Source organism: Carlito syrichta, unplaced genomic scaffold, assembly GCF_000164805.1.
Source record: "Carlito syrichta isolate Samal-C Ts95f unplaced genomic scaffold, Tarsius_syrichta-2.0.1 Scaffold303015, whole genome shotgun sequence".
In the NCBI taxonomy this organism is placed as follows: domain Eukaryota; kingdom Metazoa; phylum Chordata; class Mammalia; order Primates; family Tarsiidae; genus Carlito; species Carlito syrichta.
In genome coordinates, this window is record NW_007247111.1 from 96,118 (window position 1) to 114,448 (window position 18,331).

The 18,331-nt window shown below is 44.0% G+C and overlaps 1 protein-coding gene across 1 annotated transcript in view; it reads right to left on the minus strand.

Moving 5' to 3' along the window:
- Positions 1-3,254: 3,254 nt before the first annotated feature.
- The window catches only part of CDYL (chromodomain Y like), a 71,463-nt gene continuing 56,386 nt past the window's right edge, over positions 3,255-18,331 (minus strand). Inside the window, exons 3-6 of the mRNA XM_021712027.1 lie at positions 18,107-18,279; positions 12,827-13,037; positions 6,047-6,190; positions 3,255-4,917 (exon numbers count right to left, since the gene is read on the minus strand). Coding sequence (XP_021567702.1) covers positions 4,759-4,917; positions 6,047-6,190; positions 12,827-13,037; positions 18,107-18,279 — 687 coding nt within the window. The 3' untranslated portion in view covers positions 3,255-4,758. The remainder of the gene's footprint in view (positions 4,918-6,046; positions 6,191-12,826; positions 13,038-18,106; positions 18,280-18,331) is intronic.

The window sequence follows — 18,331 nt, forward strand, 5'->3', positions numbered from 1 at the left end:
AAAAAAATAAAACTACTATTCATAAATTTCAGATGCAAGTTACTTTTATCTAGCAAGTTATTCAATAAAAGCAATTTATTGAAAAAAAAAAAGAAATCATCCAATGTCATTTTCACTCAAACAGACATTCATCTGTTTCTTCAGAGATACTCTCAGGGCGTTCCCTAGAGGATGGAGAAGGTTTTCTTGGGATACAGTCTTTTCCCTGTTGCCAAGCAGTTAGGGTGCTTATTTTTACGAGTTAGTCAACACTGAGAGAGCTTGTTGCCAGGCCTAGCTCCTTCAGATGCAGAAATAGTTTGTAGACCATCCCAATTCTCTGGTAGATCTGGCCTCCACTTGAAACAGCCCTAAGTCCTGAGCCACCAAACAGGCTCACACCACCCACCCTATCAGCCCACCCTATCACTTCTACTCACATAGAATCACAATCTCATGGGATGCCAGGAGGGACTAGACCCCACAGGCCAGTGGTCCCTCCTACGTGTTCCTACTCCAGGGCAGACAAGTCAAGCTACTTTGTTTCCCTCATGCAAGGATCTCAAGCCAAAGGCTGTAATTTAGCAACTGGTCTTGAGTGTGGCCTAGTCATCACAATTTTCTAAGCCCTCCAGGTGATTCTAATGCGCAAAAAAGGATAATCTTGCCGCACATAGAGCTCGGCCAATTTCCATCTTGATTTCAGCAAGTAAAGATGTGGAGGCAGCTGGGCACACAGAGCAGAGGAGTAAGTGAGCACTTTCTTCCCAGGTGTCAGGCCACCAACAGGTTGTGTGACTAACATTGGGCAAGTTGCCCGATCCTTCTGGGCCTCAGGTACGTGTGATGTCAGAGCTCCCTCTGCTCCCTAGCTCTGGGATGTACTCCAGAGGCCAAGGCCTTCAGATGGTTGCTCTCACCTGCTTGTCTCTCCCTTCCTCTGGAGGGCAGGGACCCTTCCCCAGACATGTTCTGGAGGCTCAGAAGTAACTTCTCAAACGTTTACTGGGGCACCAACCCTGGGTTAATGTTTCAGAAGTCTCAGAAAGCAGACTGGGATTCTAGGGCAGTAAGGCCATGAGCGGGGGAAAGCGGGACACCTCAGTGATGGGCCAGCTGATGGGCTCAGTTGAGCGGATTTGGGGGAAGTAGAGACTGAACTTCCTGAGGCAGTGACTGACCCAGCTGATAGAGTCCCATGTCCTGAGGTTTTCCCTCTTAATATGTGTGTAGGTGCCAGTTCTTCTGCAACACACACATTTTCCTTCCTTTGGAGTTGTGACACTTGTCCATTCTAGTGTGGGAAGTGGTGTATGAGTGGGTTGGACCCTCTAATGTGACTGAACAAGAGATGAAATCAGACAAGGCTGGCCCTGGCCCTCTGGGCTCCTGCTTTGCTCAGAGACTGAGGCTCCCCTCTCCCCCTCTTGACTGGATGAGGGGGAGCCCCCCAGCCAGAGGTCCTCTAGCATCCTCTGACTACATCGTGGGCATGGATTTCCCTCAAAGGTCTTCAGAGTTCTGGGTTATCTTGTTAGTCTTCACTAGTTTTGCTGGGAACATCACAAATGAAACCAGTCCCCTAAAGCCTTTCTCAGAGCTCTAATTTTATGGAGTGATTATATAATCACACATATTACATTAAGTATTCTCTGTAAAATCAGTACTCTCAGAAAGATGAAATGAGCTGGGCAATGTGGCTTACGCCTGTAATACCATCACTTTGGGAGGTGAAGGTGAGAGGATTGTCTGGGCACCGGGGTTTGAGACCAGCCTGGACAACTGGGCAAGACCTCGTCTCTACAATAAGTTAAAAAAAAAAATTAGCCAGGTATGGTGGCGCGTGCCTGTGGTTCCAGCTACTTGGAAGGCTGAGATAGAAGGATCACCTGAGCCCAGCAGGTGGAGGCTGTGGTGGCCGTGAGCCTGCCAATGCACTTCAGCCTGGGTGTGAGATTCCAACTCAAAAAATAAAGATTTAGTGAGCAAATGCACATACAGTGTTTAGAAGTGTCTGGCCTGCATGGGTGCTGGTGCCCATCTCCAGATCAGTGGTGAAAAGGCTTGGCTTTGAGGGGCTAAGCAGTTTTTCAGCCCAGGGGCTGGGGAGCACGATGGAGAGGACCTCACAAACAGAAGAGTGTTTTGGGGGTATCTCCTTTTAACCTGTCAAAGCATGAAATAGATGTTTTTGACCTAAGTTGTCCTGTAATTTTTTTAAAAATCTAAGATCTTATAAATATTGTTCAATAAGTGTGTATTCACTATGTTGTATAATTATCTAACCAGAACTCCACTGATGGACATGAATGTTTCCAAGTTTCACTATCAGGAACAACTGTGAGATGAATTTAATTGCACATGTATCTTCACCGCCCCATTTCCTATATTCATTAATTTCTTAAGATGAATCCTTGTATGTGGAGTTGTTGGGTTTTATATTTGACAATTAGTGTCAAGTACTCTAGAGGTGAACCAGTTCACTTCCACCAATTTGAGCATTCGCACTTCCCTTTATCCTTGTTCACACTGGTGTGAACATAAGAGCGCCACTGACTTCACCAGTGCTATTTGGGTTAGATTCTGGACCCAGAAGTAGAAAGGTTTGCTTCAGAAAAAGGGGACATGGTCCACAAGGCCTGGAGAATACAAAATCCAGGATGATGGAAACAGACTCCTAATCTGAGAATGTTCTTAGTTCCCTATTTGTAAATTCTAGAAAATAGAGGTCATAGTGTATGTAGTTGCCAGAATATGGGCTTTGCCACACTGGCCTAGGTTAGAAGCCTGGTCCTACCCCTGACCGTTTACCCATGGGACCACGGACCAAGTACTTAATGCTTCTGGATACTTACGTGTAAGACAGGAATAAAAATAACCATGTTGTAGGTTTGGGTAGAAAAGGAGTAAGCTTCGATTCTATGTAAGGGAAAATGCTCTTATAACACTGAACTAAAGAGGTCACCAATTTTTTGTGTGATATGATATGAAGGTTAAAGAGAGGCAGAACTAAGTAATATTTTGAGGAATAAGTTCTTTGAAGGAGAGGCGAGTGGATGGTTGGCACAAAATTCACCCAGGTGAGCAACAAGGTTGATGACTTGGGAGGCTATCAGTTATATTTTAGGTTCTAACTAGGTGATAGCTATGCAGGTTGTTCATTCCATTAAACTTACAAATGTTTTACACACACATGTATACTTCACAAAAAAATGAGAAAAAACACCCCATGGGAAATCTCTCAAGTGAACAATTAACCAGAGAAACACTTCAAATGTGTTAAGAAATATTAGTTTTATTTAACCAGTTTTCACAGCTGATATTTATTCTATAAAAACTTTACAGATTGTACAGTTTATATATAGTCCAAACTACTGAACGAAAAAGTAGGTCCCACAGATGCAAAAATACTGTACCAATCAATCCAAGGTAAAGACAGATTTACACACTGTACAGCTCTCCACGTGGCCAGGGAGGTGGTCAGTTCTAAGTATAAACTTCAAAACTGTACAAAAATAAGTTTTTGATTTTATTTGCTCTTCATACATTCAATATGATTGCAAGCTCAGAAGCCTAACACACACCAGGCTTCTATAGTCTGGAATCAGTACCCACTCCTGGAAGGAATGCACGTGTCTATTCACACTGGGCACTCGCGGACACCATACTGCATCCAGTCTACTGTAGAGACATAAAAGCAGAGACCAGAAACATTAAATGTTGACTATAAGGTAGTTCTTTTTTGTTCTGAAAGGAGTTTCTGCATTTAATAGTGTGCCAAAAGAATTTTAACTTATTAAATAAAATATATTCTAAGTGAACCTAAAAATTACACTTTATAAACATAAAAATACTTTATTTTGGTGTAATACATCAATCATATCTGCAAATAGAAAACCAAAACTGTATATAAAGTAGTATTTCTCACCCAGCAACAAGAAGCACTTATGTAGTTATTTTTCAAAAGGGTCAGAAAAATGATTTAAAACCTACTAAAACTAACTTATAACTTAGATATTCATACTTAAGCTATTCAGTGATTCACTAATACTGCAAAACAAGCTTTCTTCTAGAGAGACAGTGGTTTCTTCACGTTAACTGGGTAAGATCTGGACGCATTAAAAAATGAAGGGTAAATCAATTGATATCTCTTTATGAATCCTAAGCATATGTTTGGTTTGGGGGTATGCTCATCAGTGAATTTTGTTATCAGAAATATTTATCCTAAAAGAAAAGACTTAGTTTTGATTTAGGGTTTCCTATCTCTGAGGTATCTGCACCTTCTTGGAGCCAATGGCAATAGCTCAGATCACTGTGTATCACTATTTAGGACAGGGGAGGCAAGGCTGGCTAATACAATACCCCTGTAGATTCTGTGTTCTAGAAGGAAAAAAATGAGGAAAACAAACATTATCCCAGACTTTGCTGTCATCAAAAACCAATAAAACACAATTTTGTTTTTTATACAGTACTAGCCAAAGAAAACAAAAATTAGAGCTTCCAAGAGCAGTCTAGTGCTCACCATTATACTTCTAATCTTGTGTGTATATAAGTATAAAATAATGACGTTTGGACAAAGAAGCTTGGTAGTTATTTATTTTAAAGTTACAGTACTTAAAAACTCCTTGATAATAAATAGCTTGGATGTTTCCAGTCCTGCTTCCAAGCGTGAGCTACGGTGACCTCGCTTCAGGCTGTGAGGATGGACGAGGGCAGCTTGCGGCCAGTGATGTTCTCCCGCCCAGCCCTTCTCGGTGTCATGGGCAGGTATCTCGACACTCAAAACTCATCGATTTTCCTCTGCAAGTACTTTAACATGGAGTCCATGCCTTGGGCTGAGCCCCAGATTTTCTTCAGCACTTCACACTCCCTCTCGTTGGCTTGTTCCAGCTCCATCTTCATGTTGCAGCGCACCAGGGCTTTGGACTCCTCAAGCACCTGCACGAACAAGCAGCAGTTAGTTAGTGAGGCTGTGCTGGCAGCAGGCTCCACTTCTCCAGACGTACAGAGGCAATCATCAAACTCAAGCAATCACCCTTTAAAAGGGTTATCAGTCTTCACAATACATGTCAGGTCTAATATATATAGAAAGCATATCTCATACTAGATGTTGGATAAATGCTCCACTTCAAAACAGGTGTTAAACTATTTTAACAGAGAGCTGGCCATCTGCACACTTGCCCGGGAGTAAACCCTTGAACGGTTGTCAATTCTGTTGATGCTCAATGAAAATTCCGAGAATGCCTGTTAAGGGGATTTTCTAAACAAAATGTAATTCATAATGAGGGTTGTTCATGCCTGGGACAGTTTAGATGGGAGTTGTGTCAGTTAATATTAAGCATTTCATCCCGTAATTTCCTAAATGCAGTTTTGTTAGAAGACTGAATATTATTCAGCATATTTATTACGCAAAAATTTAGGCCTGCTGTATGTGTGTATGGGGGATACTATTCTCATGATTATATATGACTTTGGAAATAGTAACCAATTATTTTTTTTTTTTTTTGAGTTGGAGTCTCACTTAGTCGCCCAGACTGGAGTGCAGTGGCCGCTGCCGGCCACCGCAGCCTTGACCTGCTGGGCTCCAGCGATCCTTCCGCCTCAGCCTTCCAAGTAGCTGGAACTACAGGCACGCGCTACCACGCCCGGCTGATTTTTATTGTAGAGATGAGGTCTCGCCAAGTTGCCCAGGCGGGTCTCGAGCCCCGGGCTCAGGCAATCCACTCACCTCAGTCCCCCAAAGGTGCGGGATTACAGGCTGAGCCCCCGAGCCTGGCTAATAACCAATTCTATCAACATCACTGTTGTAGACCTTCATAGGACATCTGAAGTTACCACATTTCAGACTGAAGTCCATTCCTTTAATCCTTGGGTATTTGCAAAGGGAGGATGAGGCAGTGTATCTGGGGCAATGGTACCAAGTGTGCTTCTGGCATATCTCACATGAAGGTGGCTCGGATGAGGGCAAATGTGGAGGACTTAGGAAATACTGCCAACATTTGTGAGCTCTCTGGAAGAAAAGTTGTTTTCAAAAAGTAGTATGTGTAACACAACCAATCAGACGTACAACTGGATTACACGAGGCAAGCTCCTTAATCCGAACCATCACTTCCTGGGTGAAGGTCCCGGGCCAGAACACCTGGGACACCAGGCCTTTGCCGCATGCCTCCTGCGCAGTCAGCTTCCGCCCGCTGAGCAGCATCTCATTTGCCTGAGAGGAAGAAGAGTAGATGCAACCTGAAATGCAAGAAGGAGACAAGCAGAAGACCCACCCCCAAAGATCCATCTCTCAAAATCCAAACTGAGGATGGACCTTTCTCTGAAAACTCTGGCCCCAGCAAGGACAATGAATGTGGCACAGCCTCTTCAGCCACCAAGAACAGACCTTGTGCAAGGTGCAGTCAACTGGGCAGGTGGGAAAGCAGCATACTGGGCCAATGACTTTTTTTTTGAGAAAAGCTTATCTTATGAGGTAATACAGAATCCCAGGGACTCAACAGAGAAATCTCAATTAGCAAAGGTCATTCGCCATTCATGTGGTGTAACTTCCTCTCCTCCACCATACCTTCCTTCCCCTAATGCCAGCCCTTCCCACATATGAACTCATTTAATACTCAAAACACCCTGGGAAAATGAGGCCTAAGGTTAGGAGAGTTGTAATCCTAAGGATTTGAACCAGGCATAGAACTACTACAAAATATTTTCTATCTCTTGAAGAGGCCAATGGAAACTTGTCCTCAATATATAGAGAAAATGTTCCAATGGCAGTGGTCGTTTCTGTTGGAGTAAGAAACTATCCAGGACCCACATGTGTTCAGAATTCCTGTGGTCTGCTTAAGACAAACTATAGTTACTTCACATGACTCGATGGAGAAAGATAACATTTGTTTTTGTCTAAAAAATATATACATGTATTATATATATAAAATTAATTTTAACTTTGTTCGGGGTTATAGATAACTTTTAAGGTCTAAACACAATGTGTATGGATTTTAATCATTAAACAGGCTCATAGATGCTGAGATAAAGTGGGAAGGGGAGATTATGCGTCTGACAAAGAAACTCCACATTAGCCTGAGGTAATGATTTTCTTTTTGCAGTTTATCTTGCCTGGTTAGCCTTCCTAAGACTTCAGTGAGCTTCTGGGGCTTAGGTAAACACACTTTTGGTAGGTGGCTGGCTCCCTTTTCCAAAAGAGGCAGAACCTCTGCAAAGGAAAGGCCCCAACATCACTAAGTCTCTCCCTTCGCCGACAGTGCCTTTACTTCCGGTGGCTGTGCTGACACCCTTTTGCTGCATGTGAAGGGCAGTCTGGGGAGCACCAAGTCAGAGCTGGCTTCTGGCCGGTTCACCGTCCTTCCCACCCAGGCGGGGACGGGTGAGCAGGGCTGGACAGGCTCTTCACAAGAAGGGTTTGCAAGGTGCTTCCCAGCCACCCAAGTGAAGCCTGTTATGTGAGCTTAGTCCTGGACAACGTCAGGAGTGTCTGAAGAGTTTGGCGATGTTCTACAAACCCCTGAACTGAACAGCTCCTTCTCAGTGAGAAGATGGCCCATAAACAATGGATTTGGAAATCTGGCTTAAGCTTCTTGTTAGCTGTTAAGATAGTTCATCCAGAGGCAGATTCAAATGGAGTGAGAAAGGATGGCAGAGCAGGGCTTCCTGAGGTAATGACTCACAGGAGTGTTCTATGGGAGCAGAGTTTGCCTTTCCCAGATTGTGTTTCCTTCATTCTCAACATTCAGTGAAGACACCACCACCAATCTCTTAAGTTAAACATGAGGTATGTTCTCAAGAGCAACTTGAACCACAGCACCTTAGCTCAGGCAGTGGATGCACTGAGTTTGGGTTTCTTTCTCTAGCCCCCCCATGGCTGTGCCATCTACCCTAGTCAATTCTCTGGACATTATTTCCTGCCATCTGGAGGTCAGCTGACAGCCCACCACTGCTCTCCTCCCTGTCTCCCTCTCCTTGATTCTCTTGAGCCTGGTGCCAGTCGGTCAGAACAGCCCTTCCACCTGGTCAGCATGCTATCACTGTGGCATCCTCTTCTCAGCCTGGCTGGCTCCACACCAGCTTGTCACTGGGGATTCTCTTCCTCCCTTCAGTTTTCTCTGTTCTAGATGGGTGGGTGTTCAGGACAACACGGGCATCTCTCAAGAGCATGACAGGCAGGATGAAGTCAAGACTTTCGATGCTTCCTTATTTAAACAGTGCAGAGAGCTGGTTTAAACTACAGTCACCATAGAAAACCATTAAAAAAATAATTCTTGGCTGGGGCATGGTGGCTCATGCCTATAATCCCAGCACTCTGGGAGGCCGAGGTGAGAGGATTGTGTGAGTCCACAGTTTCAAGAACAGCCTGGGCAACTTGGCAAGACCTCGTCTCTACAATAAATCAAAAAATTAGCTGGTCTGTGGGCACCCGCCTGTAGTTCCATCTACTTAGAAGGCTGAGGCTTCCGGAAGGACCACCTGAGCCCAGCAGGTCGAGACTGTGGTAGCCGTAAGCATGCCACTGCACTCCAGCCTGGGCAACAGAGACTGCAACTAAAAAAAAAGAAAAACTCTTGGTAAGATTAGTAAGAATGAATGTACTCAATTTGAGTGAGCACATTCTTATACATGTAGTTTTCAATAATTTTAACATGAGTGGCTTCAAACTTTTACCCGAATAACTGATTCATAAGGACACTTTTTGGGAACTTCATCAGCTGTCACTTTGTTCCAAGATGGCAACTGTACACAGGACTAAGTGTAGAAGCCTAGAATACCAGATGTGATGAAAACTGTTTACAAAAAGTTATTGTGTGTCCATCGAGACAAATGAGAAATGCTAGAGGAAGGTAAAATAGAGATGTCTTTTAATCTAGACAATGTACAGTATGAGGCGTGGTAAGAAAACCCAGATAATGTAGACCATATGATAGGAGAGGACAGAACCCTGAGATTCAATCTCTTCTGGAGAAATAACTCAAATGAGCTTAAAGTGATGTCATACTGATGATGCTCTTTACTGCCAGAATAGGTAGTAATTGGTAGGAAACAATCTAGTTTACAGGAATCACTCAAAATGAACTGAAAGCAATTTTATCAATGACTTTTTACCATGGGAACCAGGTAGTGTCAGGTGCATACAGCACAGTGAGAAAGGCAAGACAAATGACTCAAAAGACATGCCCTTCACACTCCGCCTTCCTCTGTAAAGTAGGGATACCACCTGGGGTAGACACAGATGTGCCATCCAGATGTCCCAGCCCAGGAATCACTCGCTGCCCAGCTGCTGGGAATGCAGGCAGCAGTCCACTAAGAGCCCCTTGGAGCTTCCCTTGTGGACGAGCCCTTCCCGAGCTGTACCCCACGGCTGTGTACGGCAGGGCAGCTGAAACCACTGTGAGGCCTTACTCAGCTCCTGTGAGTGGCTGAGACCGTATCACCCTCTGCCCAATCCTGCTTCCTCCCTGCCTTCCACAGATGCTGACACCTGATTCAACAAATTCTGCTTCCCCAGATGTACCTCAGTTTCCAGAGAACCATCTTGTGACAGGTTCTCTGGAATGGAGAGAAAGAGGACAAGGAAGGGTTTTGAAGTTGGCTAGCAACAAGGACCCCCTGCTAGAACAGGTGGAGCAGCCACAGCACCTGATATAGGTGCTGTCTGTGTTAACACTCTCGTGCCCCTGCTGCTTGTAGACCACACAAGGCCTTTCTCTGTAAGACAACACAGCTCTCCCTAAGACCCACCCCATCCATTCTCCTGGCATCAGGCCTATAACTCACTTCTCCCTAAGGAGTTGTATAGTCCAGCTAGAATGTGCTAGTGGGAGCTTCGAGAAGCCTCGTGGGCCCGGATTCTAAGACCACCTGACCCAATGTGACCTTACTTCTGGAAGCCTGAAGAAAAATGGGAGCCCCGATGAGTAAAGCTGAAAGGCCAGGACTGCCTGGCTGACCGTGGAGGGGTGAGACAAGATGCCATGTGGGACTTATGGCCAGTGCGAGAGGGAGGGGACGGGAAGCCCTGGAACTGACTGGGGTCTGGTAGAGACAGAGCACCTGGCCATGGGACCCAAGTGACCACACATGGGAAATGTTTGTCCACCATGAGCTGAGTTCCATCAGACCCTTGAGGTGAGGTTAGGCAGGGCCTGGGGCAGATGCATAGCTGGGGTCAGGCAAACTCCAAAAGGCACGGGCGAGGTGCCTGAGCAAGCAGATTCAACTCCCCACCCTCACTGCTGTCAGTCCTGCGTCCGCTCACACCCTTGGTCATGGGAACTTCTTGTAACCGACAGTGGCATATGGGCGGGAGGGCATACACGACAAAATGGGAACAGCAACTTCACAGGAACCTCACCCAGCAGTGGCTGCAAAAGACTATGGTGAGGAAACATCCCCAGTGGGGGAAGGAAGCATCTGGTCATCCACAAGGTGTAGGAGAAGTGGATCAAGGTTAGGTCAATACTGACCTTGGCAGTGAAGGATGGCCTGTACGACTGGAGACGAGGTCTGGAGAGACAACTGTGAATGGATGGTTGGGAAAGTGTGCAGGGCACTGTCTCATATCCATGGCCACCAGGGCATATGCCACAGAAGGGACATTAAACTACTATGTGGAACAAATTGTGTTTGCCAGTCTGGCAGGATGGTCACACAAACTGAGTGGCTGCAGAGCAAGGGATGGAGCTCAACAGCACAGACTCCAATTTACCAAGACTGACTTTGCTACATAACGCCCAGCCTGCCAGCATCATGCCCGAGACCAGTTGTGGGCACCAGGCAGCAAGCTGGCTATCCTGGCTGGAGTGGACACTTCCTCTGTGTCTGGATTCTCAGGCAGCACCACTCTCTGAGGCTCCGGGGGCTCAGGTGGTGCCACAGGGTGCTGCACCCATCCAGGAGGTCATCCTCACAGCAAAGGGCCTATGGGGGTTGGGGTCCTCTGGTGGAGTCACATATGGTACCTGCAGAGGCTGTCGGCCTGGGGCGCTGGCCTAAGCAGCACTGTTTGGAAGTGGCTCTGTGAAGATGGGCACCATCTTTTAGTCCACAGTATACACCGGGCAAAGACGTTTGTATGGTGCCTCCTCCCCAACTAGAAGGACACATGGGCTTGGGAAGTGGGGTGGGAGCAGGTACTTCTTGGTCCTCCTCTGTTCAATTGCAGCAGCAAGTAGGTAAGTGCAGAGTCTCAGACCTTAGTTTTGCTGCCAGGGTGGCAGCCAGGGCTAGAGAGGTAGTATCCACGGGTTGGGGGAATCTAGAACAAGGAGGTGATGCAGAACAGAGTAGTACAGACACCAGATGTGGCATAGGGGCTTGTAGTCTAGCTTATTCGCCTTCCTCCTCATTTTGCATTTCTTTATTTTAAACTTTCTGTCTTTGGAATAAGTTTAGATGTATGGAAACTTGATAAAAAGGAGTAGAGTCCCCGTAAGCCCTTCCGCAGCTCTCCTTAGGTTAACATGTTAGATAACATCTTGCCACTGACACTGTCCTATCAACCCAACTGCTGACCCTACAAGACTTTTACCAGCCTTCCCACTTGTATTACTCTCTCTGGTCCAGGATCCCATCTAGGGTACACTCTGCTCTGAGCTGTCATGCCCTTCAGTTTTCTTCAGTTGGCAATGGTTCCTCAGTCTTTCCATGTCTTCTATAACCCTGACACATGAAAAAGGGCTGATCAGCAATTCCAGGTTGGACCTCATCTGGGTCTGACGTTTTATCGATGAGGCTTAGGTGGTGCAGGAGCCCCACACGGCGATGGAAGCTGTGTCCTCCTCCCCAGTGCATCACAACGGGGTGTACTGAGATTGGCATGTGTTGTTACCGGTGGATTCTGACCACTGAGTGAGGCGGTGCCTGCTAGGCTGCTCCACTGTAAAGTTACTGCTTTTCTCGCTGCAAGTAATGAGAGGATGCAAGTATCCTTTCTCTCACCATACCTTACCCGCTAATTTTAATATCCAGGTGGTTCTTGACTGAAACATGGATTACCGTCCAATTTTCCCTGGAAGAGAGCCCTTGAAACCTGGAGGAGCTGCCCCCAAACATGCATGGATCTGAACAACATGGGGGGTGCTGCCAGATCTCTGCAGAAAAGGACCTGCTGCCCAGTTGCCAGCAGTGCTGCTGTCAGACGGCCATCGGCTCCTTGAAGGACATCCTTAGCTGCAGAGAGTCACCGCTTCCCATGTACCCCACAACCCCATGAGTGTTGTGTCCCATGTACCCCACACCCCAGGACGAAGAGTAGTCTGACCTCTCCCTCTGTCCAGTCCTGCTTCTGTCCAACCCTCCAATAGGTACTGCTGACCGCCTGATAATTCTCCCACATGCCCAATTCTGCTTCTGGAGAACCTGACTCATGACACCAGCTTGCCCTGTTTCAAGGGCTAAGGAATGAGATGTATATAACTGCTTGTTAAATCACAAGCTACAATACACAAACTATTATCATGAAGGAATTAGTTTAAACAGTTAAACAATAAAAACACAACATTATATGGAAAACAAATCCTCTAATCCTATACAAGTTTGCTCCTTAAAATTGCTTTCTTCTAAAAGCACAGTTTTTAGGTTATTAGGTAAAGAAGTTTTCAAATGCAGACTCTGCTGGCTAGGTTACAGACTAGGTATTTACTGACAGTGGATATTGATGTTAATCATGCTAAGTTGTGGGTTTCTCAGTGAATGAAGTTCTTTTCCAGGGAATGAGGCACAAGAGTGCCATGAACAAAATATGGACCAAAATCAGAATAACAAACACACTGTATAGCTTTAGAAAAATAACAACCAAAATAGATTTTTTAAGGAAGTTTTCTAGAATGATAAAGGTACTCACAGATGCTCCTCCCATTATCTTGGGAAACATAACGGTAGAACAGCCATCCGGACTCTGTCCGAAGGTAGTATAGGGTGTTTGAAACCAAGCCTTTTCGTTAGCCCAAACCACATCGCAAAGAGGCAATATAGATGCTCCTAGCCCAATGGCTGGGCCATTGACTGCTACAATAATGGGCTTCTTAAACTGAATGAAAGTATTCACAAAGTTTCTAAAATGGGAAAAAAAAAAGGGCAATTACTCAACACATTAAACATCTGAGCAAAGGAAAAGAATATTATGGAATTCAATTTACCAAGATGTAAACTGCAGAAGTCATTAAGAGTTGAGATTTGATTAAGGCCTTCCCCTAGCAGTTGTGAACTCTGGACTTACTGGCTGTGTGCTATGAAGGCTTGATGACAGCCTGGTCCCAAGCGGGAGAGTCACTACAGGGCACAGCCTGCACTTGCACTTGCAGGTGGCTCCTGGGCTCTAGCAACAATAGACCTTGCTCCTCAATCTGTCTTCTCTTGAAGACTGGTGTACATTTGGGGCTTCATATAATCAATCGAGAAGCTGTCCCAGAGGAAATACTGAGACTGCCTGGTGTTGTGTGAATTAGGGGTTCAGAAACCCTGGGATCTGGGTCTAGCCTTGGTATGTGATTTTAGTCAGCTTACCAAGTATTTGGAATCAACAGCTATTTCTTGAGTTTATGTGGAAGTGGGCTGAACAGCCCAGGGGGATGCAGAGACAAGAGTCTCACAGGCTGGTTTAACACAGGAAACCCACAAACAACAGCCTCAAGCATCATGAGGCATGCACCTGCACATCATCCTCTTCTCCTGTGACCCAGCAGGAGTTCAGGGGAGAGCCAGAGCAGGAAAAAAAATGGCTGCCTTCACAGAGGATGCTGAGTTTTATGACACTGAGCACTACTTATTTTTGGATCTGTTTTAGGATCAGGATGGCAAAATAGGCTACTTTTCAATCTAGGGTAGGTTGATGTCACACCACACCGGCAATGTGCATCTTCTTCTCTATATTGGAAGCTGAATTTATTTTCAGAGGTCGTTTCTGTTATGATTTCACACAGGGGAGACAAGGATATAAACTAACACTAAAATAAACACAAGATAGTTCCTTTAAGGTAGTCTGAGTTCTAGATCAGAATTACAGAATAAATAGAACTTTTCATTTGCTGGATTCTAAACTTGACCTCCATATCGTCAGTACTAAAAATAACAATCTAGATACTCTCTACAGTTCAGCAATTTAAAATCTAAAGCGATCTGCAGATCTTTTCTGAAAATCATGACTCAGCATCTGTAGTACCCCCCCCCCCCTTGACTACCCTAAATGCTGAAAGGGTGAGTCATATTTTTTTTGGAGGGGGTGGGTTGGGGAGGTGAGGAGGAGTTGCAGAGTTTAGCAGCTAGACCTCAGCGTAGCCACTCAAGGCCCCAAGGTTTGCAAGATCTTTGCACTGAGCAAGAATTAACTCACCCAAATGAAGGAGCTGAACTAACTCTTTCTAAATAAGAGCGCCTGCGGCATTGTCAGAAAGATCACACTGGGGTTTAATGATACAGAGAGAATCAGACACCTTTTAAGCAGGCTCTTGAAATAAGCTTAGAAAAACCACATGAGGCTACTTCACTTATGCTGTCTTTTGAGGATTTGGGGGTCAATGACATGAGAGAGAAATACAATTCCTAGGCTTGGTTACCGACAACTCTCAATTCTCGAAAAGGTGACTGCTGAATTGTCTTCGTGATTAAGTACAGACTTTCCTTGTCACTCCAGGGGCCCCAGAAGCTCTACTTTCATTTGCCTCAAGTGAGGGGGGGGCGGCAAAGCAGAAAATGCCCAAAGGCCAACAACTGGAAACCATGATGGGGTGACAGATTAACATGAAAGGGATGACCAAAATCAGGGTAATAATAAGATAATTCTATAGAGAAGCTGTTAAAGAGAGCTCATTACTTCATGTAACATTGCCCCTCCGCATGTCTGTTTAAAAGCAAAAAAATCTGCTTGTAAAACAGATACTGAAAAATAAAATCTTAGATTTGGACAGGCTGAAGGTATTTTATTTGTATTTTTGGCCGGAGGTTGGTGGTTCCTTTGGGAGGGTGTGGGTAAAGCGGCACACTCTGGGGCAGGCAGCACCCTCCCTACTCGTAGGATGGGAGCTGGCCATGCTGAAGCTTGAGCTCCTGTACTCTAGGAATGAACGTGGTCTGCACAACACAACAAAACCAAAATCTTTACAGAAACACTTTTCTTTCGAGTAGAAACTTACCAGGGCCAATTTAAGGCCTAGCTATGGGGATGTAAACCCAGCCACAAGGCTATTTAGGCGGGAGGCAGATATCACCCCTAGGCTGGAGGGAGCAGGCCCCTGCTTCTGCTAGGCCTCAGGCAAGTGCATTTTAAAACTGAAAATAATCAAACATAGGCATGCGACATACTGAATTTAGATTTGCTTCCTTGGGATTATTTGTGTTGGGTTCGGCAGGGAAGGAGAGCAATATGTACCACAAAATTCGTCTAAAAAGACTTTATAATTAAACAAAAGTCTTCCTTTGGAGAACATTTACTAATTCAGACAGCTGATGGAAAAATCACACTGGGAATTGCTTGAGGAAAATAAGGCACAAAGCCCTGAAGCTTGAACAGCCAGTTGGCTGCATTTTCTCAGGTGAGCCCTCCCTTTGAATGTCAGGAATGGGAGTTCTAGGGGCCTGTTTACTCACTGGTCGGGCTCCCTCCCAAATCCTCTGTCTCCCTCCCTCCTTGGGGGAGAAGATTTCTTGCTTTTGGGGAGAGGAGGTTCCTTATCCTTGAGACAAAAGTGGCAGCTACTGGTTCCTGGAGACTTAAAAACCAAAATGCTATACTGTAATAATTTTGTTTCTATCACTGTTGTGCTGAGTATTTTTACTACAATTAACCTGCAGACTGGTTATTACTACCAATTCTGATAACAAAATTAGCAGTCTTGGTACCTGGCAACCTAATATTTAATCTAATCTTATTTCCTACTTTTCTTTTGGAAACTTGCTACAACAAAGTCCTTTGCCTCAAAGGTTTAAGGAATTTGAGACAAGACACCAGAGAAACAAAAAATATACATAGAAAGAGCTTTTGTGTATACGCCAATCTTATCCACATAAAAATTAATTTAAATGCAAATGAGCAAGAGGAAAGGTTAAGTGAATCTGGTGTAACTAATTATTTTTCTGATCCTGTCAAAGTATGTTAAGAAAGATTCACATGGACAAAGACATAGGTAAAAAAGAAACAAGGCTTCCCTACAGCAGGACTTGGCTCTTTACTAGAATACCAATTCAGCTTTTGGGGCCAATGAGGATGAGTGGAAGGAGAGTTGGGAGCTGATGAAAATTAACTTTTAAAGTTATCTAAAAGTTCAACAAACAAAATCTCTACTTAATTCTGTCTTGATTTCTCTTTTTTCTGCTTTTACGAATCCCAACACTACAAGACATACCACTGGCAAGGGTAATTCAACAACGGGGGGAGGAACAGGCCGTGATAGGGTGAGGTAACAGCAAGGTTCATGAATGGAGTGCAGGGAAAATCTACCAGAGAAGGTAGAGTCAGCACCTAGAAGGCACTGGCTCACAAAACCTATGTCTTATTACATCAGAGCTAACAAAAAGCACAACGTTATGTGTAATCCATGTGAGCTCACAGAAAACAGACAAAGTGACCACATGAAGCATACCTGTTTGTATTTAGAAAATGAAGATTAAATTTTATGTAATTCATCTAGATTGGATAAGTTAATCATGAAGAATATATACAGGTTGTCTTACAAGTGCCAACAATCTCAAGGAATTATGCACACCGATCAAGGTTTAATCTGTTTTGTTTTTTTTTTGAGTTGGAATCTCACTCTGTCACCTAGGCTGGAGTGCAGTATGATCGACCTGCTGGGTTCAGGTAATCCTTCTGTCTCAGCCTTCTGAGTAGTTGGGATGACAGGTGTGTGTCACCATGTTCAGCTAATTTTTGAAATATTATAGAATGAGGTCTTGCCATGTTGTCCAGCCAGGTTGGTCTCAAACTCTTGGGTTCAGGCAATCCTCTCACTTCAGTCTCCCAAAGTGCTGGGATTACAGGCGTGAGCCACTGTGCCTGGCTTGGTTTTACCTACTTTAAATAAAATTCATTTTTGAAAAATTAGACAATTATACATATAGTGATTAGCATGATAAATGAAGAAATGTTTATAGCAGAATTAGTTGGTTTTAGGGAAAGCTTTTTGTTCTGTTACAACATAGCAGTGGAAAATCTAATAACTGAGGAAATACCTCAGTCATACTGTTACATAAAAAAATTGCAAAGCAATACAGTATAAATTCACTTACTTAACAGAATTAAAAATACATTTATATTATTTATGTGTATGTATGAAATATGTATTTGAAAATGCTTAGACCAAGTGATCTACTATATATCATGGTAACTATGGTTAATAACAATGTACCATATACTTGAAAATTGCAAAGAAAATAGATTTTAAGTGTACTCACCACAAAAAATGCTAAGTATGTGAGATAATGCATTTATTAGCCTGATGTAGCCATTCCACCAAGTATATTTCAAAACATTATGCTATATAACATAAGTACACACAATTTTTACTTGTCAATAAAAAATAATTTAAAAACAAAACCTAAAAAAACCCCACAACAAGATATTCAGAAAAAGGTGGGGAAGATATACAAATGAACATGGAAGTGTGTGAGAGAGAAGGAGGACTTTGATTTTTTACTCCATATCTAGTTCTCTGTCTAGTTGGAGCTTGGCATGAACTTGAACAAGAATGTGTCTGGCTTGCACTAAAAAATTTTTCCATGTGATGTTATGGAACTAGCTTGTCATAAAGCCTAGACAATTTATTTTGGTCAAGCAAATGATAAGTTATTACTTGGAAGAGACCTTTATTTAAGGATTGAGGATAGAACACACTCATAGCACAAATAATGGAAACTCTGGCTATACATTATCATATACTCTAATCATTAGAACATTCCCTGAACACTTCTGGGTTTAAGGTGGCCCTGAAATGAGTTATTTGCCAAAGGTAAGTTGTAATTTATGCCGGGCTCATAGAAAAGACAAATGATTTAACTAATTTTGCTACTAGTGTCTCTCCATGAAAGATGCATGTTTTATTCTCAAGGCTTGTTTGGGCCTGTTCTATCAGGATTGGTGCACCAAAAACAAAACACCAAGCAACATTTAAAAAACACCATTTTCACATACCTGATAGCTTCTGCCATTTTAGTGCTTTCTCTTTTTCTGTCATCTGTTAAGCGCCGTATAAAATAAATAAAGTCAAGTCCGCAACAGAAGACACTGCCAACGGCGCTGAGCAGCACAAGCTTGCTGTCGTCGGCTGCAGCTGTGCTCAGAGCACTCTGGACTTCCTTCATTACCTGAAAGTCACCAGAAGTTATAGTGGCAAAGAGTCTTTTGGGGACAGAATCC